The sequence below is a fragment of the Rattus norvegicus genome, chromosome 2, assembly GCF_036323735.1.
Source record: "Rattus norvegicus strain BN/NHsdMcwi chromosome 2, GRCr8, whole genome shotgun sequence".
NCBI lineage: Eukaryota > Metazoa > Chordata > Mammalia > Rodentia > Muridae > Rattus > Rattus norvegicus.
The window spans coordinates 27,971,677-27,993,941 of NC_086020.1; the positions used below are offsets into that span (position 1 = coordinate 27,971,677).

At 40.7% G+C, this 22,265-nt stretch overlaps 1 protein-coding gene across 3 annotated transcripts in view; it reads left to right on the forward strand.

Moving 5' to 3' along the window:
- The window catches only part of Wdr41 (WD repeat domain 41), a 51,121-nt gene that overhangs the window by 14,224 nt on the left and 14,632 nt on the right, over positions 1-22,265 (forward strand). For 2 of the 3 annotated variants that reach the window (XM_039102530.2, NM_001395597.2), the window contains exons 3-6: positions 9,239-9,287; positions 14,760-14,891; positions 17,560-17,622; positions 20,940-21,051. In XM_039102530.2, the coding sequence (XP_038958458.1) occupies positions 9,239-9,287; positions 14,760-14,891; positions 17,560-17,622; positions 20,940-21,051 (356 nt within the window). The remainder of the gene's footprint in view (positions 1-9,238; positions 9,288-14,759; positions 14,892-17,559; positions 17,623-20,939; positions 21,052-22,265) is intronic. The other variant, NM_001395716.1, reaches the window with a different exon arrangement.

Below are 22,265 nucleotides of genomic sequence, written 5' to 3' on the forward strand. Positions count from 1 at the left end.
ATCTCAAAAAAAAATAAAGCAAATAATTTGAAAAAAGTAAAGCCAAGCAAACAAACAAATCTGGTTTCAAATCACAAAATATTTTGTATATGAGATCTAGATGAGAATGTGTGAGGAATAAAAGGGACTATTTTTGTGGTTGGAATCTAGTTTTGATTAGAAACATGTTTTTATTGTGGTCATATAGCAACACATTAGCAATGCTAAAACAAAAAGATAAGGTTACATTAACCGCATTGACGACCACAGTCCACGGAGTCTATAGCACTTACCTGTTTGCTTATGGAACAAGCATGTTGAGGTGGGTTCTTGGGAAAGTCAGCTGTGTTGGGTGGGTTTGCTGAAGCAAACGTGTGAAGGGGTGTTTTCCTGAAGCGCGCACAGGTGGAGGACCCACACGGACTCGGGAAGGGGAGTTTCACTGAAGCAGACACAGGAGAGAGAGGGTGTTCTGCTAAAGCGAGCACACGAAGGACACACGATGAGGGATTCTTTGCTAACAACATGCATGTATTGGTCTGCCTCACACTGTGTCGTCGAGTTCCGTTTGTCTAGACTGCATAGGGAGAAACACGCCAAAAAACTTGAGACTTTGGCTGATTGGCAGAGTGATGTCATCTGAGACAGATGCACGTGCAGAGGCAAGAGCTGTCGAGGAAGGGAGGATAAAAAGGACTCGATGGACAGTGATGGCGGCTGGGCTTGGTTTGCTTGTAGGAACTAGCTGTGCAATGCTTGATCTTCCTTGATCTCACTTCCCTGAGAGAGGCTCAGCCAAGAACGTCTCCAGGCATTCCTCTTGGTCCTTCCTGCTGACTCAAGCCGAGGTGAGGCCTGGCTGTCTCTGCTAGGTTCATGTTTGTCATCCTGACTTTATCAAACTGGACTGCTGGTGTGTCCGTGAAGTGTTTGTGAGTGGATCGAGCTGCCGATGCTGACCTGCGAACTGAACTGCCAATTTCTAGACAACACAGACAGGAGTTGCTCCAAAGAACCTTTCTAAACAGGTCCACTTCTCTTGTATCCTTTCTTTCCCTCTACACCTGGTGGGTGGTGGGCCACAAGGGAGGTTAAAGCATTTAGGAACCATCACTAAAAATAAGGTTTGGAAAGATATCTTTTTTTTTTTACCTTCAAAAGTGTTTATTTTGAAGTTAAAGTATAATTTCAAGTATAAGTTCCTACATGTAAAGAAATCATCAACTTTATCCTGACAATCACAAAGGCGCCTGAAAAGCAAGTAATGCTTAAACCCATCAGTGCAGCAACAGGACCATCAGCATGAAAAGGATGGGTTTAACGAGTTCCTGGAAATGAAATTAGACTAAGTCAAGGCTGGGAAATGCCAGGGATCTACATGTTTAGGGGAATCGCCACAGTTTCAGGGGTTTGACAATCTTATCAAATGCACTGATATTCTAGACTCACTGGCTCTCATGGGAGTAGCTAAGGGAACAGAATCAGTCAGTAGGGTAAGGCACTAAGGAGTTAGCTGGGAATGCTGCAGCCGCTGGGGCCAGGGGGAGGGGAAAGGGAGGAGGAAGTGGAGGGGGAGAAGAGGAGGAGGGGGAGGGGAGGGACAAGGGGAGGAGAAGTGGAGGGGGCAGTCATACATTGAATGACATCATACATGGATGAAAACCATGTGAGAGTTAAAGAAGGCCTTCAAAATACACCCCACCCTGACTGGTTGAACAGTAAAAATAGAGTACTTTATGCTTCCCCCACATCCGTCTTCCAGAGCAGCAGAGACCTTTGGAACAGTGACTTAGGGCTGAAGGAGGCAAGGAAGGAGGCACAGCACAGCCTCTGCAAAGTAAAGATAGAGCATACGAACTCTAGAAGGCAGAGCAGGTCAAGGACATCACATGGGACATTGCATGCTCATTTCCACTAGTTAAAAACCTCCAAAATTCTACCAATTTATATAATTTAGAATTGTTTTTAACATTTTATATATTTTGGTACATTTTCTAGCTCTCATTTGTACTGACTTGTATCAGTTGTGGTGGTTTAAATAGGTGTGGCCCCCATAGACTCGTGTGTGTGTGTGTGTGTGTGTGTGTGTGTGTGTGTGTGTGTGTGTGTATGTGTGAATGCTTGTGATACTATTAGGAAGTGTGGTCTTGTTAGAGTAGGTGTGGCCTGGTTGGAGGAAGTATGGGGTGTGCTTTGAGGACTCTGATTCTCACGGTCTACCCAGTGTGGAAGTCTCTTTCTGCTGCCTTTGGATGAAGATCGAGAACGCTCAGCTTTTCCGGTAGCATGTTTGCCTGGATGCTGTAATACCTCCCACCATGACCCTAATGGACTGAACTCTGACACCGTAAGCCAGCCCAAATGGAATGTTTACCTTTATAGGAGTAGCCTTGGTCATGGTGTCTCCCCACAGCAATGAAACCCTAACTAAGACACTTTGTAATACAGTCTTTCTTGGGGAATATTTCTTTAAAACTTGAAAGGACAATATATCTCGTTGTTACAATGTATATTCTATGTGCTCTTCAAGTCCTATATACATTAATGAATTTCTGCATCCTTGATCTATTAATAATAAAAAGAAGTAACAGGCATATCTCTAGCACTACCAGAGATCTGTCGGAGTAGGAAGTATTGTATGATAAAGATTAATAGATATGGAGAGATGGCTCAGTGGTTAGGAGCACTGTCTACTCTTCCAGAGGACCTGGGTTCAGTTCCCCACACCCACATGGTGGCTCACAACCATCTGTAACTCCAATTCCAGGGGATCTGACACCTTCATTCAGATATGAAGGTAGAAAAAATACCAATGCACATAAAATAAACTATATAAAAAGATGAATAGACATGGTACTTGTCTTAGTTATATTTTTAGTAGTGTGATAGGACACCCTGGTCAAGTCAACTAATGGGAGAAAGTTTATTAAGGGGTTACAGTTTCATGATCATCCTGGCAGGGAGCATGGCAGCAGGCAGGCAGACGTGGAGCTGGAACAGTAGGAGCCTACACCTTGATCTGGAGGCTTGAGGCAGAGAGCTAACTGGTGCAGGCTTTTGAAACTTCTAAGCCCACCAGCAGTGACACATCTCCTCCAACAAGGCCACCCGTTTTTAGCTTTCTGGTCACCTGGGAAACACGCATTCAAATACATGAGCCCGTGGGCATTCTCGTTCAAACCACCACAGCACTGATCAGTATTTACTGATGCCAAGGAGCATAGTATTTTTTTTTCATTTTAGCATCTGAAATTTGGACACATCACACAACTGATGCCCTTCAGGAATAATTGGCAGCATTTTCCCCCCAGTGGTATATAAATCACAGTGTTTCTACCTGATGATGACTTGTGAAACACAGTAAGTTTCTGAATGCTTGTTGTCTTGAGGTCTCAAGGTGAGAACCATGTATTACTTGCCTTGGTGTTTTTCCTAAGTCCAACATATTATATCAATAAACGTATTATGGTGTTTAGTAGAGACACGGTTCTCTCAATAACTTATACTGAGGCTTACGTCTCTGGGCTGTATGACATACACTGTAGTTCATATAAAATGTTATGTAGCAGTCCTCTTTCTTTCATTGACTAGCTTTTCGATGTGTTAGTTACTCCCTGGTAAATGGTCCATGACTTCCTTTTAGAAATCAGTTTCTTAAGTGTTACAAAGTTTTGGGTTCAATTTCCACTTAGTGACTTTTATACGTGAATAGATAACTATAGCCCACAGATGACCTATCCTGTGTTAGCCATCTTATGAGAGATGCTGGGTGTAGTAAAGGAATTGGTTTTCTTTTTGAAGTTTTGTTTCCACTTTAGAGCAGTGACAGTAAATACTGAAATGGCCAATAAGAAGTAAATCAGCCATAGAATATATATAAGAGAGCTGAGAGGCAGAATAATCTACAAAGTGAGTAATTGGCCTTTGCACCATAAAAATCGACTATGATTTCATGCCTTAGTACTGAGCATTGTTTAGAATTAACTTTGTTTGCTTCTGATTAAATTCCAGTTGGAGGCAAAGTGCTTCTTACCTCGTTTCTAACCTCCCAGCCATTCAGTCGTCTCTCGTGGTGAATTCATTTCTCTTTGTGAGATTCAAACACGATAAAACAGTAATGAGCAGTTAAAAATCAAGGCTAGAAATAAAAAGCATCTTAAACCTGCAGGCTTTCTGAACGGGAGAAAAGCAATTATAAGGGTTTGAAGAATCAATAGAAATTGATGTTTTATACCAAAGAAAACTTAAGGCTTTGAGCCCCGCCCTCACCGCCCTCTCTGTATAAACACAAAGAGATCAATAGGCCCCAAGCCAAGCTCCTAAGGATCTCCTTCCAGCATCACTGTTGACGCCCCAGTTACTGTTCAGTATTTGGGTTTGAGAACACATCATCAAATATAGAAAAATGAAGTTTTAAAAAGGTTTTCGTTCTTTGAAAGTTTTATACGTGCATACAGTGTGATTTGAACATATCCTGCCCTTAGTTCCTACCTTCCAGCTCTACACACACCCCTCTTCTGTCCTACGTTTCCCACGCGGCTTGACGGGCTAATTTCTAAACTACTGAGCTCGCTTAGATCTGCTAGTATATGTGGGCTCAGGAGGACCATTTTCCGTTGCTCATCAGAGTTTGTAAATTGCTCACATTTTGAAATTAACATTAAGAGTGTCTATGGGGTTGACATGAACTGCTGTGTGCTTCTAGCTAGTTAAGTAAGGAGTCCGAGAGTCTGCCTGACTATCTTCGATCGTCTGGGAGACCTGATGAGGGTTTGATGGGAGAGTGGAGTGTGGGATTCCCTGAGCCTAGAAGACGGGAGGAGGCTGATGCCGATCACTGGGTGTTTAATCAGTGTGGAGCCTCGAGGAAGGCCTCAGGAGGCAGAAGGGAGAATCTGTGTCTCGTGTAGGGAAAATCTATCAGAGGAGATCTTCCGATCGGACAGACTCATGTCCGTCTTGGTCTTAGCTCTTGACTCCTCTCCTAATGATGCTCTCTGCCGACTCGGCTGACTGAGTGAAGACCTTGGAGACTGTATGGAATCCACTTCTGGTCTTGGAGGGAAGTAGCTCAGATTGAAAGGTGGTAGAGCTGTCGGTGAGCATCACTTATTGATGGTTGTCAACTATGAGCAGGGACAGTAGTTCACAGCTGGCTTTTCTTATTAAAATATCCGAATTCAACTCTATGGGAATAACAGTACAAAGACAATGTAGATGCAACTCCGGGTTGCCAGTGTCCATTGCAGACTGGTATGCTTCATTATTAACAATCAGCCTGCAGCTTACAGTCTGGCTGTTGTCCAGCACCGTGTTGGGTGCCTGTTTAAAAATAGTGCTTGCTTGATTTTGATATATGATGAAAAATATATATGAAAAATAATTATTTTTCTCTATGATGAAAAATAACTTGAAAATTCTTTTCTTTCTTTTTAAGATTTATTTATTTATTGTATATAAGTACACATAGCTGTCTTCAGACACACCAGAAGAGGGCATCAGATCCCATTACAGATGGTTGTGAGCCACCATGTGGTTGCTGGGATTTGAACTCAGGACCTTAGGATGAGCGGTCAGTGCTCTTAACCACTGAGCCATCTCTCTGTCTCTCTTGATAGAGCTTCAACTACAGAATGTTTTACTCTGTATAATGTAGACCGTGTTCCTAAGTGCAGAGGGCTGAGGGTGAGGAGGCATGAGTTCTAGTGGTGTTTACTGTGGCTTCCTTTTCATGGCTCCAGACAAACAATTCTTTGTCTCACATATTTTCAATGGAACCACCGCCAAGAATCTGCAAACCTTACCTAGTATGTATGAAGAAAGACCAAGGAGCCAAGAAGAACAAAGGAGCTGTGTTGACTTTAAAAACAGAGTTAAAACACTCCTTCATCGAGAAGATAGTAAAACTGAATTCCATCCCTCGACTGTTCCTTCCTGTCAGCTTGGTTTCATTGCCGTTGACCTAGATGGATGTTCACAGAGTTTTAACCCGTGAGAAACCAAAGGTCATCTCTGTATCTGCCCTTTTACATTTTAGCGGGTTCTTTTTATAATTCTATAAGTGCTTTGTCTTTGGACCCTTAATACCTGGCATGGAGTTTACAAGACATCTTGTCATCTTGTTTTAATCCTTGTTGGTCTAATTGAAGATATCACTAATAAGATTTCACAGTACATTGACCTCAAATATGACATCCGTGGTCACAGACAGCATTGTAGTAGCATAAAACAGACATGTAAACCAATGAAACAGAATGGAGAACCCCAAATAAACACATGTAGGTATAACCTACATGACGTTTGGCCAAAGTGTCAAAGTGCATACAGAGAATAAGGGACAGACAGCCTGGTCAACAAGTTGTCCTGACAAGACTGAGAGCCAACCTGTGGAAAGGTGGAAAGGTAACGGCATATCCCTGCCTCTCACTCTGCACAAAGAAATGTTTAAAAACATATATCAGACTTTAATTTATAATCTGAAATGATTAAGTTGTTAGGGAAAAATGGAATCCACATCAAGATGCAGGTGTGCTCTGTGAATATTACTCCAGAAGCACAGGAAAGCCCCCAGAAAACCAACCAGTGGGAATGCACAGAACTAAAAGGTTCCTCATAGCAAAGTGAGCAGATGGCTCCAGAAGGGAAGAAAAGTCTTTGCAGATGTGCTTCCAACAGGGCATTAATACCTAGAATGTATAAAGACCTGCAATCAATCCCCAAACTGCCGAATGGGCTAATGAAATAAATAGATGTTCTCAAACATGAAACCCAAGTGGCCAGTAAGTATTTTTAAATGTGTTTCTGGGGCTGAGAAGATGTCTGAGTTGGTAAAGTGCCCATCACACAAGCCTGAGAACCACAGTTCAGATCCCCAGCACCCACACAAAAGTCTAGAAGGTCAACTGTAGGCTTAGAGTCTTACATGCTTTAGTGTCTCTTCCAGCCCACCGTCCACTAGAGTTGATGGGAAGGAGAGGTTAATAGAGCAAAGGAAGATGTGGACCTGTTTAGAAATATTTCTTTGGAGCAAACCTAATCTGCGTTATTAGGATATCAGCTGTTCAGTTTATTTGAATCAGCAGCAGCAGATGGATCCACTGGCAAACACCATTCACGAATCAGCAATAGCAGGTCATCCAGAAGAAACCGCAAGGCTCTGCCAATCGGTCTGAGTCCATGGAAGCCACAAGAAGCCACTAGTGCCTGAATTTGCAGAAGTGGCAAGAGGCCTCCAGAATAATATAAGAAGTTTTTTGGTGTGTTTCTCTCTATGAAGTCACAACAAATAATGACCAACAAAGAATGACACAGTGAACAAATGCCATCCAGTATTGTCAGTGTCAGCAAAGCCCAAGGATGACCAGCCAAGAATGGCGAGGCACACCAATACCACCCAATATCATCCACTGTCCATTGGGCTGTATTTATATCCTTTTAAAACATCATGTGTTCTCTCATGTATCTGCTCTAGCAAAATATCATATGCCATTTTCTAGGCCACCTCTAGAAAATGTCTCTTAGCAAAACGTCCTCCCACATGTCTGCTTCAGCAAAAACATCCTCTCATAAGATAGTTTCCAGAAAAACATATGACACAACTGCATCCCCGAGAAGCCAGAAATTTCCACTTCAGTCAAGTGCATCCTCCCTGGCACTAGGAGGGTGGAGGCAAGCAGATCTTCAAGGCTTGCTGGTCAGTTAGGCCAGCCAGTTAATGAGCTCTGGGTTTTATTAAACACCTCGTCTCAAACGATAAGGCAGACAGTGATGGAAGATGTCTGACACCAACCTTTGGCTTCTTTAGCATTCACAAACATTACAAATACACACATAGAACTTGAAAAAAGGCAATGGGCGTTCCATAGCCTTAGCTATCAAGGAAATGCAAATTAAACTGCTTTGAGAGTCTGGGAGATGGCTTCATGGGTAAGATTACTTGCTCACCAGCATGAGGACTTGGGTTCGAATCTCCTGCTGTTGTGTGAAAATTCAGACATGGCTCATGTGTGTCTGTAATTAAGAACACTCCTAATGTCTCCTCCCAGGCCTCTGTGTGCATGTGTGCACACACAGACATCAAATACACACAAGTACACAAATGCTTAAAACTACACTCATGAGCATCACACACACACATGCACACAAATGTTTAAAACTACATTCATGGGCATGTATCACACTGACACAGACAAACACACATATACAGGCTTAAAACTGCATTCATGGATGTGCATCTCCCAGACGGACACAGACACTCTGTGCCGAGATTTCAGAGTGCACATTATTGAAAAAGCAGGCAAAAACAAATACTTGCAAGGGTGTGTGGAAAGAGGAACTCATATTCACTGCTGCTGAGAAAGTCTGGTAGTGCAGACATTATGGGATTAGTGTGAGGTTTATCCACAAACTAAAACTACCACAGAGCCTACATCCCAAAAGACTCTGGATCTTATCACACAGAGATTTGGCCAACCGCGATTATTGATGAGTTATTCAGAACATCAGGGAAATGGAGCCATTGCACATGTTCATTGCCATAGAAATGGATAATGAGAATATTGTATATGAACAGTGAAGTTTGATTCAGCTGTTAGAAAAACGGAGTTATAAAGTTTCCAGGAAAATGGGTAGATCTGGAAAATAGAGCAAGCACTGTGACTGAGACTCAGAAGGACAGGTGCTATGTATGCTCTTTCCTGTGGACCCAAGTCTTTAACATTTAATCCGTGTGGGTGTGAGCATTAGTGTGGGCTATGAAGACAGAAAGAGACCACAAAAGGAAAAAAGAGTGTGGAGAAAGTGGGGGGCAGGCAGAACATGTGTGACACAAAATTAGAGAGGCTGCTGGGGGTGAGAACGATCAACAGAAACAAATTAAAAAAGAAAATGCCATAGTACAACCTAATACTTGTATGCTGGATTAAAAAAAAGCACCGAGCCTAACAGGGAATAATTCAACTAATTGTTAGTTGCTATTAAGAGTAATATAACTATAATATCAACATGTTGATATTTGATTAGCATATTGAAACCAATATAAGTATATTAATATGAATATAGATCTTAAAATTCACGTCAATATTTAACGTATATATTATAGTCAGTATATTAATAATAGCCTTGTTACATTCCTGTTACATAAGGCATCAAATATTAATGTCTATCTTTCCAACAATTTTGTTAAAATAATATTACATTTAAAAACCTTACCACTTAAATGTCACTAATGATTTATCTTCATGGCCTCTTCTCAAATCAGGTTTGCATCTGCTGGTGATGATGGAATTATAGTTGTGTGGAATGCCCAGGTATGTACCAATTAAATGTGGGTCGTATGAGCACATGGCTGTAAGGTTAAAAACTCACTACTACTGTGTGATATTCAGTATGTTGGAATATCATTATCATGTGGGATTGGTTAATACATGGGAAGGCTTAGTTAGAGGTATTCGTTTGCAACAGGGACTAGTATTTCATAATATTTTAAGTGTGTACAGGTGTGAGTGTGAGCATGTGTGTGTGTGAGTGTGTATGTGTGTGTGTGAGTGTGTTTGTGTATGTGTGAGTATGTGAGTGTATTACTTGTGGCTATTGTGAAGGGTGTCATTTCCCTAATTTCTTTCACAGCCTGTTTATCCTTTGAGTAGAGGAAGGCTACTGACTTGTTAGAGTTAATTTTATATCCAGCCGCTTTGCTGAAATTGCTTATCAACTGTAGAAGCTCTCTGGTAGAATTTTTAGGGTTAGTTATTTATACTATCATATCATCTGAAAATAGTGATACCTTGACTTCCTCCTTTCCAATTCATATCTCTTTAATCTTCTTTTGTTGTTTAATTGCTCTGGCTAGGACTTCGAGTACTATATTGAATAGGTAGGGAGAGAGTGGGCAGCCTTGTGGGATTGCTTTGCGTTTCTCTCCATTTAGTTTGATGTTGGCTATTGGTTTTCTGTATACTGTTTTTATTATATTTAGTTATGAACCTTGAATTCCTGATCTCTTCAATAGTTTTAATATGAATGGATGTTGTATTTTGTCAAAGGTTTTTTTAAACATCTTGTGAGATTTTTTTTTCTTTGAGTTTGTTTATATAGTGGGTTGCATTGATGAATTTCCATACATTGAACCATCTCTATATTCCTGAACCAAGCCTACTTGATCATGGTGGATGATTATTTTGATGTGTTCTTGGATCCAGTTTGCGAGAATTTTATTGAGTATTTTTGCATCCATATTCATAAGGGATATTGGTCTGTAGTTCTCTTTCTTTGTTGGGTCTTTGTATAGTTTAGGTACTTCATAGTTAGGTACACCTAGTTTAGGTGGCTTCATAGAAATAATTGGGTTTTTTTCCTTCTGTTTCTAGTTTATGAAATAGTTTGAAGAGTATTGGTATTAGATCTTCTTTGGAGGTCTGATAGAATTCTACACTAAACCCATCTGGCCCTGGGCATTTTTTGGTTGGGAGACTTTTAATGACTGCTTCTATTTCTTTAGGAGTTATGGGACTGTTTAGATGGTTTATCTGATCCTGATTTAACTTTGGTACCTGGAATCTGTCTACAAAATTGTCTATTTCATCCAGGTTTTCCAGTTCTGTTGAGTATAGGCTTTTGTAGTAGGATCTGATGGTTTTTTAAATTTCCTCACTTTCTGTGTTATGTCTCCCTTTTCATTTCTGGTTTTCTTAATGTGGATATTGTCTCTGTGCCCACTGGTTAGTCTGACTATGGGTTTATTTATCTTGTTGATTTTCTCAAAGAACCAGCTCCTAGTTTTGTTGATTCTTTCTATGGTCCTTTTTGTTTCTACTTGGTTGATTTGAGCTCTGAATTTGATTATTTCCTGTCATGTACTCCTCTTGGGTGTATTTGCTTCTTTTTGTTCTAGAGCTTTCAGGTGTGCTGTCAGCCTGTTAGTGTATGCTCTCTCCAGTTTCTTTCTGGAGGCACTCAGAGCTATGAGTTTTCCTTTTAGCACTGCTTTCATTGTGTCCCATAAGTTTGAGTATGTTGAACCTTCACTTTCATTAGATTCTAAGAAGTCTTTAATTTCTTTCTTTATTTCTTCCTTGACCAGGTTATCATTGAGTAGAGCGTTGTTCAGCTTCCATGTGTATGTATGTGGCTTTCTGTTGGTTTTTTGTTATTGAAGGCCTTATTCCTGGTGATCTGATAGAATACATGGGATTATTTTAATTTCCTTATATCTATTGAGGCCTGTTTGGTGACCAATTATATGGTCAATTAAGGAGAAGGTACCATGAGGTGCTGAGAAGAAGGTATATTCTTTTGTTTTAGGATGAAATGTTCTATAGATATCTGTTAAATCCATTTGGTTCATATCTTCTGTTAGTTTCACTCTGTCTCTGTTTAGTTTCTGTTTCCATGATCTGTCCATTGTTGAGAGTAGGGTGTTGAAGTCTCCCACTATTATCGTGTGTGGTGCAATGTGTGTTTTAAGCTTTAGTAAAGTTTCCTTTATGGATGTAGGTGTCCTTACATTTGGAGCACAGATGTTCTGAATTCAGAGTTTATCTTGGTAGATTTTTCCTTTGATGAGTATGAAGTATCTTTTTTGATAACTTTTGGTTGAAAGTCAACTTTATTAGATATTAGAATGGCTACTCCAGCTTGTTTCTTGGGACCATTTGCTTGGAAAATGTTTTCAGCCTTTTACTCTGAGGAAATGTCTGTCTTTGTCACTGAGGTGCGATTCCATTATGCAGCAAAATGCTGGGTCTCGTTTACCTATCCAGTCTATTAGTCTTTGTCTTTTTATTGGGGAATTGAGTCCATTGATGTTGAGGGATATTAAGGAATAGTGATTGTTGTTTCCTGTTATTTTTGTTGTTAGAGGTGGAATTATGTTTGTGTGCCTCTCTTCTTTTGGGTTTGTTGAAAGAAGATTAATTTCTTACTTTTTCTAATGTATAATTTCTCTCCTTGTGTGGAGTTTTCCATCTATTATCCTTTGTAGGGTTGGATTTGTGGAAAGATATTGTGTTAATTTGGTTTTGTCATGGAATATCTTGGTTTCTCCATCTATGGTAGTTGAGAGTTTGGCTGGCATTTGTGTTCTTTTAGGGTCTGTATGACATCTGCTCAGGATCTTCTAGATTTCATAGTCTCTGTTAAGAAGTCTGGTGTTATTCTTATAGGTCTGCCATTATATGTTACTTGACCTTTTCCCCTTATTGCTTTTAATATTCTTTCTTTTTTTGTGTGAATTTGGTATTTTGACTATTATGTTAGGGGATGATTTTCTTTTCTGGTCCAATCTATTTGGAGTTCTGGAGGTTTCTTCTATGTTCATGGGCATCTCTTTATTTGGTTAGAGAAGTTTTCTTCCTTAATTTTGTTGAAGATATTTACTGGCCCTTTAAGATGGTAATCTTTCCTCTCTTCTACACCTATTATCCTTAGGTTTGGTCTTCTCATTGTGTCCTGGATTTCCTGGATGTTTGGGTTAGGAGCCTTTTGCATTTTCTTTGATTATTGTGTCGATGTTTTCTATGGTACATTCTGCCCTGAGATTCTCTCTTCAATGTCTTGTATTCTGTTGGTGATGTTTGCACCTCTGACTCCTGATCTCTTTCCTAGGTTTTCTATCTCCAGGGTTTCTTGGAGGTTTCTTCTAGGTTTCTTATCTCTCTTTGTGCTTTCTTTATTGTTTCTATTTCCATTTTTAGATCCTGGATTTTTTTTCATTTCCTTCACCTGTTTGGTTGTGTTTTCCTGCAACTCTTTAAGGGATTTTTGTGTTCCCTCTTTAAGGGCTTCTACTTGTTTACCTGTGTTGTCCTGTATTTCTTTAAGTGAGTTATTTATGTCCTTCTTAAAGTCCTCTATCATCATCATGAGATGTGATTTTATCCAGAACTTGTTGTGGTGGGAGAACTGAGTTCTGATGATGCCAAGTAGTCTTGGTTTCTGTTGCTTAGGGTCTTGTACTTGCCTCTCGACATCTGGTTATCTCTGATCTTAGTTGGTCTTGCTGTCTCTGACCGGAACTTGTCCCTCCTGTGGGCCTGTGAGCCTGTGATCTTAGGACTGAGAGCACTCCTGGGAGACCAGCCCTCTCCGGGCAGGCCCTTGAGTCCTGAGGGCTGTGGGACAGTCTTAACTCTGGGTGCAGATGGAGACTGGAAGGATCCTGTCCCAGGCTGCTCTGAGTCTCCTGTGCCCTGTGCGCTCCTGCCAGGTCTCTCTTTGGACAGTTAATGGAGTGAAAGTGGGGTCTCACCTGTGGGCTTAGGAGGGAGCCCAGCTCTCTCCAGGCAGGTTTTGAGACACAGCCTTAACTCTGGGTACAGATGGAGATCGGAAGCTCATTGTGGTCTTTGTTTCTCAGATTGTTCTGTTTTTATTTTCCCCTCTTTGCTCCTTCATCCTGGTTATCTGATCTCACCTTCAGTCCTCATTTTCCTGTGGTCTTGCTTAGATCACCCATCCTTTAGCACCAAATTGTCCATGGGTAACTCTGGTCCTCCTCAACCTCACACTGGGTACTCAGATGCGCATGTGAAATTTTTGCATATCCTCTGTGCACATCCTCCCATGTACTTAAAGTTATCTGTAGAGTACACGTCATACTTTACACAATGCAAATGTCTCAGGGAATAGTGACAAAGGCTTTTCACGTTCAGTACAGTTTATTCTCTTTTGATTGGTTGGTTGATTGGTTGATTGGTTGATTGGTTGGTTGGTTGGTTGGATGGATGGTTGATTGGTTGATTGGTTGGCTGGTTGGTTGGTTGGTTGATTGGTTGGTTGGTTGGTTGATTGGTTGGTTGGTTGATTGGTTGGTTGGTTGATTGGTTGGTTGGCTGGTTGGTTGGTTGGTTGGCTGGTTGGTTGGTTGGTTGGTTGGTTGATTGATTGGTTGGTTGGTTGGTTGGCTGGCTGGTTGGTTGATTGGTTGGCTGGTTGGTTGATTGGTTGGTTGGTTGACTGGTTGTTTGGTTGATTGGTTGGTTGGTTGGTTGGCTGGCTGGCTGGTTGGTTGATTGGTCAGTTGATTGGTTGGTTGGTTGGTTGGTTGGTTGACTGGTTGGTTGGTTGAGACAGTTTGTCTCAGGTTGGCCCTGAACCTTTGTTCTTTCTGCTTCAGCATATTGATTACAGATATACACCACTACACATATTCAGAAACACTGTAATTTTAGTCTAAGATTGGTTGAATCAGGTCAGTTATCATGGCACATGCCTGTAACCCTAGATGCAAAATCAGGTGGATAGGCGGTCCAGGCTAGCCTTAGCTTCAAAGTAAATTTGAGGCAAGCCTGGACTATATTAATATTTCCAAAAAAACACAAAAAGTGAAATCAGTTGAATTCATCTTCTAAAAATGGTAGATGAAAAAGGCCAGCTGTACTAAAACACAGTCATGATATCCTGCAGACTTGGGAAGGTCTGAAATATATATATATATATATATATATATATATATATATATATATATATATATATATATATTTCTGCTGCTATTGTCACAGAACTTATACAATCCCTACAAATCATAAGAGAGAGTATTTCTTTAAATTGACGATGAAAATATCCTAAAACAGCACACTAACTAGAAAATAGGCAAAATTACTCACAGCTGTTTTTAATACTTATTTAGATGACATTCATTTGATTGTTTAAAAAACTTTTTAAATTCCAAACATAATTTTTAAACAGCATATATTTATTTTCTACATAGCCATTCTTAATGTTACTCAAGACTCTTCAAGTTGGAAAGGGTAAGTTTGTTGACATTTCTGCTTGTGTTTCAGACAGGAGAAAAACTTCTGGAACTCAGAGGACATACTCAGAAGATAACGGCTGTCATTACGTTCCTTCCCCTAGACTCTTGTGAGGCCAGCAGTCAGCTTCTCTTGACAGCCTCTGCTGACCGGACTGTCGGTATATCCTTAACCCGGGACCCAGCAGCTGTGCGGGTCTCTGCACTCTGATGGCAGAGGGATTTTTCCAAGTCTCTATGAGATGCTTCCTGAAGTGTTAGGTGATGGCAGGAACAGGTCAGGGCTTGTAGTGGTGGACTCCTTGACTGAAGCTTTCTTTCCAGAGTGTCTGTTACATCAAGCTGTGCGAAAGACAGGGTGAAAATATGTGAGCTTACAACGTTATCTCATTAGGGAAATTGGGATGAGTTAGACTGGAAAACAATCAATTTCCCCCTCATGTATGGCAGAAGACACTTAACCCGCCCCCTCCCCCGCGAACATGGGCTGCTACTGAGCAGATCTGCACAGAAGTGCAGTGTTCTCCGCTCAGCCTTTAAAACGTGGTATTTCAGAAGCCTTAAGTGAGCTTACTTCTGCTTTCCCACACTTCCGGGTTAGAATTGATAAGGCCTCCAAAATGATGGTGCTCCGTAAAGCCCTGTGTGTTAGGGATTGTTGTGTCTAACGTATGTTGACTTACCTAATCTTTAAAATGGCCCTGTGAAGAAGGAGTTCCTCATTGTTAGTGCGAGGGGAGATGGACATGGATAGTGACTCCCCCAAGGCGTGTGGCCAGTGGGTGGAAGTGTCCAGCAGCCTGAAGCTGTATACAGTGGCCCGCTGATGAAGTAGATGAGAGGATGTAAGACAGAATCATGATAAGGACTGCATTGTGGAGTCCATGGCCAAGTGCTGTGGGTGGCCGCAATTTCTGTTGCTCTGCAGTCAGCTATGGCAAGTCTATTTGAGGGCTGTGTTAAATTATAAGCCCAGAGGAGGAATGGGTTTGTAGACCTCGCTAGAACCAGTGCTGACTTATGTCCCACTTGAAATGAATTCATCAGCTGAAACAGTCTTTAGATAACTTGTCTGTAGGTAAGGAAAGCTCAAGAAAGCATTTAAATAGGATAACCTCTGTGTGCTGATGTGGGATTTGGTCAGATTCACACTGGAGTAGCCATCTTAGTTAGGGTTTTACTGCTGTGAACAGACACCATGACCAAGTCAACTCCTAAAAAGACATTTAATTGGGGCTGGCTTACAGGTTCAGAGGTACAGTCTATTATCATCAAGACAGGAACATGGCAGCATCCAGGCAGGTATGGTGCAGAAAGAGCTGAGAGTTCTCACTAGGAGAAGACTGGCTTCCAGGCAGTCAGGGTGAGGGTCTTAAGACCACGCCCACAGGGCCACACCTACTCCAACAGGGCCCCACCTCTCAACAGTGCCACACCTGGGCCAAGCATATGCAAATCATGACAGTAACCTTAGTACTGATGCTTTTTTAGGGAAAATTTTATTTTATGCAATCAAGCTCATCTTTTTTCTTGTCTTTTTCTCTTTGTTTTAATTTCTGCAGAAGTAGAATTTAAAATAAAGTATCTGTTTAAATAATATAGTTTCTAAGATGCTGTGTTAAATTAGAGACAATTGTTAAGATTGCTGCCACAGCACTGAGGCAAGTTGCTGGCACGCTTGCTAGTAAACAGTGGTGCACACACGGCCATTCATGTTGCTGAATCACCACTACTTTAAAACAACCCGAGAACTTTGACATTTATTTTATCCATATGAACTCCAAACTCTCTGCAGACCTTCACTGTTAATTAACTTTTTAAGTTAAATGTTGATGGTAGGTTTCTTCTTTTCAAGTAATGGTCTTAAGAACCCATGTTGCTTAATACGTCAGTTAAGCTTTCAAATGGTGATACAACACGAGTGGAAAGACCACGAGGTGGTGTTGGAACTAGAAAGCTTAAGGCCAGAAAACATTGTCTAACAGTGAGAAACTAATTGTTTAGTGTGACACAGATATGTGAATACATAGGAATCTCCCTTTTATGATTAACTGCATTTGAAGATTGACATACAGTTAATAAAAATAATCAGAAGAGATTAATAAATTATGAAACTAATTTTAAATTTTTTTTAATTTTAAATTTTTTAAATTTTAAAATAATTTTAAAATTTTTTTAAATTTTAATCAGACATGATGTAAAATGTATTTGCCATACATTTATTACTTACATTTCCAAGTATATGATATATTTACATGTATATGATATGAAATATAGTACCTTAGGAAACTGTTAAAAGTTTATAATGATCATCATGCCCCTTAAATCAAACTAAAACCCGTACCATGTGGCAAGAAGCCTTTCAGTGTTTGTAGGGCAGACAGAGTCACAGTGACACACAGTTACTGTCGTAACATGTACATATAATCATGTATGTACACTGTGGAGAACTCTCAGAAACTGTCGGGAGATGTGGTAGTTCTTAGTATAAATCATGACGTAAGTACACATTTACTACATTGTGGTAAACTGTTCCTAAGAGCACACTTTAAGCAGAGTTGGTGGTTAGTGCCCATGAAGATGAGTAAGGAGAACTCACTCTGGCGGTCATCTTTAAATAGCCTCACAGTAACATTGTAGCTAGCAGATCTGCTCCCGAGAATCGATGACTCACAGTACAGATCTGTGGCAGGGTAAACACTAGCTGGCTTAGATCTTACTTAAAGATTTCCTGATTGTTTATCCTTGCTATTTCATTGTTAATTCAAAATGTTATTTCACAATACAGTTTTAAAATTCTATTTGGAAATTATTTCTTAACCTAACTGTAAGTTTGGGACTGTGACACCGGCCGGCAAATCCAGAGGGTCACGTGCTTCCAGTCTACTGTCAAGGTAAAAGCTTCAGCAAATCAGGTTCCTATGGTAATATGTTTGTTGTTCTTCTTAAAATGGCTTAATAAATTAGATGACATTACTTCTTTAGGTTTTACAAATCATTGTTTTCACACACACCTACAGGCATTTGATTTTAAGACAAGGTTTTGGGGATCCTAAGTATCGAAGTGTGAGAACATCTCAGAAATGACCATAGGGGTTGGTTGTTGCTGCCAGACAAATGACAAGGGAGGGCCTGGTGGCCTTGCAGCAGACCCTGATAAGAGGACACAGCACGTACTGAGCCGGGACAGGACCTTCCCTTTTTATGCTTTGACCAAAACATAGGCCTGCATTTGTCCCTTGCCTGCTGCCTTCTCTGAGGCCACGAGGACATGTTGGTTTCTTATTTCCAAAACAAAACATTTTAATGTCGATGCCATTCATTTCATCTTTTTATAAGCAGATATTGATTGGGACTTTTTTGGCAGGGACGCTGCCACACCTGGAAGAAACTAACATAGCTAAGTCTTGTTTCCTTGAGGTTCCTCCAGGAGAAATGACCCTGTGTGTTCTGGGGGCGTTAGCTCTGTTTTCAGTGCCAGCCCATCTGGGAAAGGCACCAGCTAAAGGCACCAGTTAAAATTCCTCCATAGCCTTGAGGACAGCTGGCCTCTGACAGCTGCTGTCCCTTTCTGTACTGTGTGCTGGTGGTCAGGCTGGCTTGTGGTTCCCTATGCAGAGTCTCTGGTGGTTCCCTCCATCATGGTTCTGTGCCGTTACAGTGCCAAGTTTCTGAAGTTCCTGTGGAAGAAGGTGCTGTGTGCTGCGTCCTTACAGCTAATTTAACAGTGGGGGTCTGAGGACATCACTGTATTTTATGTGACCTGAAAAAAAATGCTACTTATGCATTCCTTTAAAAATACTTCTTCCTATCTGAAAAGCTTAAAAAAAAAGTTTACAAGTGAAAACTTGAGTTGAAGAGCGGAGGAGAGCAAGATAATGCATCTGGGTTTCACCCGAGGGTCTCTTCTTGTAAAAGTCAGAGGAACCTGGATTAAAATGGGTCTTGTGCCTATGTAGTAAAAATACTTTAAAAGGAGGATTTTGCATTTGCTTGTTCCTCCCGTGTATTTGTTTTACAAAAACCATTTACAAATAAAATCTGCTCATATTAGTTCAGCAACTCAGCTTCCTTAGGTTACTTTTTAGAGCAATGCAGACATGTAACTCTTAATTATTTTTCAACTTAATCAAGTTTTTAAATGAAGACTGGAGTTAGGAAGGACTTAGAGCAAATCGTTTTGTTTTTTGTTTTTTTTTCTGTTTGTTTGGAGCCAAACAGATACACTTTCTTAGAAGACATTTGGTCTTAGGAAGGCTCCCAAAAGTGGCTATATGTGCCAACTCCTTCAAGGAAGCCCCCTGAAGGAGACAGGGAGAAATAGAGGTGGAGAAATGTAGAACACAAATGAATTTTTATAAGTGGGTGGGCGATGGGAGCGTTCTAGGGTCGTATAAAGGAAAACAGTTAAGATGCAGTGTGTGCACATTCAAGGTGTCTCAGAAGACTAAAATAAGCAGACGTTGGAAATGTAGTAATAGCACACTAAGTATTTAGGACAGTATATTATTTTCAACAAAATATTAACAAACTACAGCCAGCAACGTAAAGGATGACACAGCACAACCAAGGGAGGTGTGTCCCAGGAATGTGACTTTAGTAGAATATCTGAGAGACAGCCAATGACCAGTGGAAGAGTGCAGGACAGTAACCATGTGACTGCTTCAGCAGAGGCAGAGAACGCGTTTAACCAACCCCAGCGCACTGTCTCCACCCAGATACTTCACACTCATAGATGACCCAGCAAGGCCACTTAATGAAAATCCAGTGACCGAATATTGAAGGCAGCAGACCATTGTCCTTAGGGTCAGGGAGGAAACAGGACTCTGTGCTCTCTGCGTGCCTCTGTTTGGCTTGCACTGAAGGATCCGGACAGCAAAGTCAGTCAGACAATAGAACAGAAACGAGTGGTGGCTTTATAAATTTTTATGAAAAGAAGAACTAAACTTTCTGTATTTATGCATGACATGACTTTATATATAGAAAATCATAAACCCACACAAAATTTTTAAGTCTAATAAATTAGCTTAGCAAGGTTTCGGGGTACATGATTGGTAATTCAAAAGTCAGTTATAATTTTCTAAAATCAAATTGAGAAAATTCTATTCACAGTTACATCCAAAGGAATAAAGTACTTAGAAATACTTTTTTAAAGTAGGGGATTTATACATACTTTAAAACATCGTTCAGTGAATTTTAAGAATAAGTAAGTAAATTTAAGAACTAGGGGCTGCGAGAGCTGGCTCAGCCCTCAAGAGCACCTGGTGTTCTCGGAGAGGCCTCAGGTTCAATTCCCGGCACCCACGTGCTGACCCGCAATCATTCGCATCTTCAGTTCCAGGGAATCCAAGGCTCCCGTGGGTCCCAAGCATGTGCATGGCCTGCATGCATGCTTGCAGGCAAAATGCTCATTCAAATAAAAAGTCTAGAAAAAGCCGTTAACTGAAAAACTATCCTATGTCTATGGGTTAGATATAACACTAAGATGTAAACACTACTCAAAATGGCCTACAGATGGAATATAATATCTATCATAAAATTAAATCTGGATTTCAGAAAGGAGCAAACTCACCCGGAACTGTGTAGTGTAAGGATTCAGAATAGCCTCAACAGTTCCGGAAAGAAAGCATAGAGATGTGAGACGACTCCTGAGTCAAAAACTTGCTTAATTATACTGCATCAAGACAGTGGGATACCGGCACAGTGATGTAGAAACAGATTGGTGGAACAGAGTTTAAGGTCCAAAAATAAAATCTCAACACATATACAGTGAATTTACAAGGGGCAAATTATAGAAAAAGGAATAAATTTAATTGGTAAAATGTGATAAATTTGGCCTGATTAAATGAAAGCTTTTGTTCTTCAAAGAATACTATTGACAAATTGAAAATACAATCCAAAAATTGGGGGAAATATCTATAATTTATCAAGTATGTATATAGAATGTGCAAAGAACTATTAATAAAAAGGAAAGAAGCATAATTAAGACAGCTTTAGTGTCTCCTTGGGGCAGTGATCTAAGTGAGCAGAGAAGTCCCAGCTTCTTCTCCATATTCTGTGAGATGGTGATCACTTAAAGAGCCCGTAGTCAGCAAGAGGAAAAACAAACTGCTTATCCAATGGGAGGACTTCCGAGAGCTTGGGGATATGAATTACACCGGGGCAGCACTGGCCGTTCTAGACCAGTGACCCACTTCAAATGGCCTTGTAGTGCTTGGCTGTCCTTCAGAGGCTGGACGTCTGGCTCTCAGGCGGAAGTGACCTGGGTGTGTGGAGCCGAAAATTAGACCTGCTGTGTAAGACCAGCCACCTTTCTGACACAGGTAAGAACCAGGGTGCGTATGGGACACTGCCGAGAGACTGGAAAAGACACAGTTGGCTCTCTAAAGAGATAATCGCAGTATAAAGGTCCCTGTGGGGTTGCCTTTTTGTTAAGGTAGCCATATTTGATTAGTGTTTTCACACGACAAACAATTTAGTGAGTGTTCACACTCACATTTATGTCAGGGATTGGGTTTCAGTGTGATGTTTTCCTACATGGATGCAGTGAGTTTGGATGGTAGACACTGGTCCTGCCACCCTCCCCACAAAGGTCACCCTTGCTCCACAAACGGGAGAGAGCACTGACTTCTCACATCTGGCTTATTGCACGTTTGATGGCAATCTTCAGTTTCGTCTCTTTTCTTGAAAATGATAGGATTTTGCTCTTTATGGCTGATAATATGCCATTGTGTGGATATGCGTATCACTGTGTGTGTGCATGACTGTGCATATTACATTACCACTGTGTGTTCGTGTGCATATCTGTACATATCACATTATCATTGTGTGTGTGTGCATGTCTGTGCATTAATTACATTACCACTGTGTGTTCATGTGCATATCTGTACATATCACGTTATCACTGTGTGTGTGTGCATGTCTGTGCATATCACATTACCACTGTGTGTTCGTGTGCATATCTGTACATATCACGTTATCACTCTGTGTGTGTGCATGTCTGTACATATCACGTTATCACTGTGTATGTGTGCATGTCTGTACATATCACGTTATCACTGTTTATGTGTGCATGTCTGTACATATCACGTTATCACTGTGTATGTGTGCATGTCTGTACATATCACGTTATCACTGTGTATGTGTGCATGTCTGTACATATCACGTTATCACTGTGTGTGTGTGCATGTCTGTACATATCACGTTATCACTCTGTGTGCATGTCTGTACATATCACGTTATCACTGTGTATGTGTGCATGTCTGTACATATCACGTCATCACTGTGTGTGTGTGCATGTCTGTACATTTAACGTTACTACTGTGTGTGTGTGTGCATGTCTGTACATATCACGTTATCACTGTGTGTGTGTGTGCATGTCTGTACATATCATGTTATCACTGTGTGTGTGTGTGCATGTCTGTACATATCACATTATCACTGTGTGTGTGCATGTCTGTACATATCACGTTATCACTGTGTGTGTGTGCATGTCTGTACATATCACGTTATCACTGTGTGTGTGTGCATGTCTGTA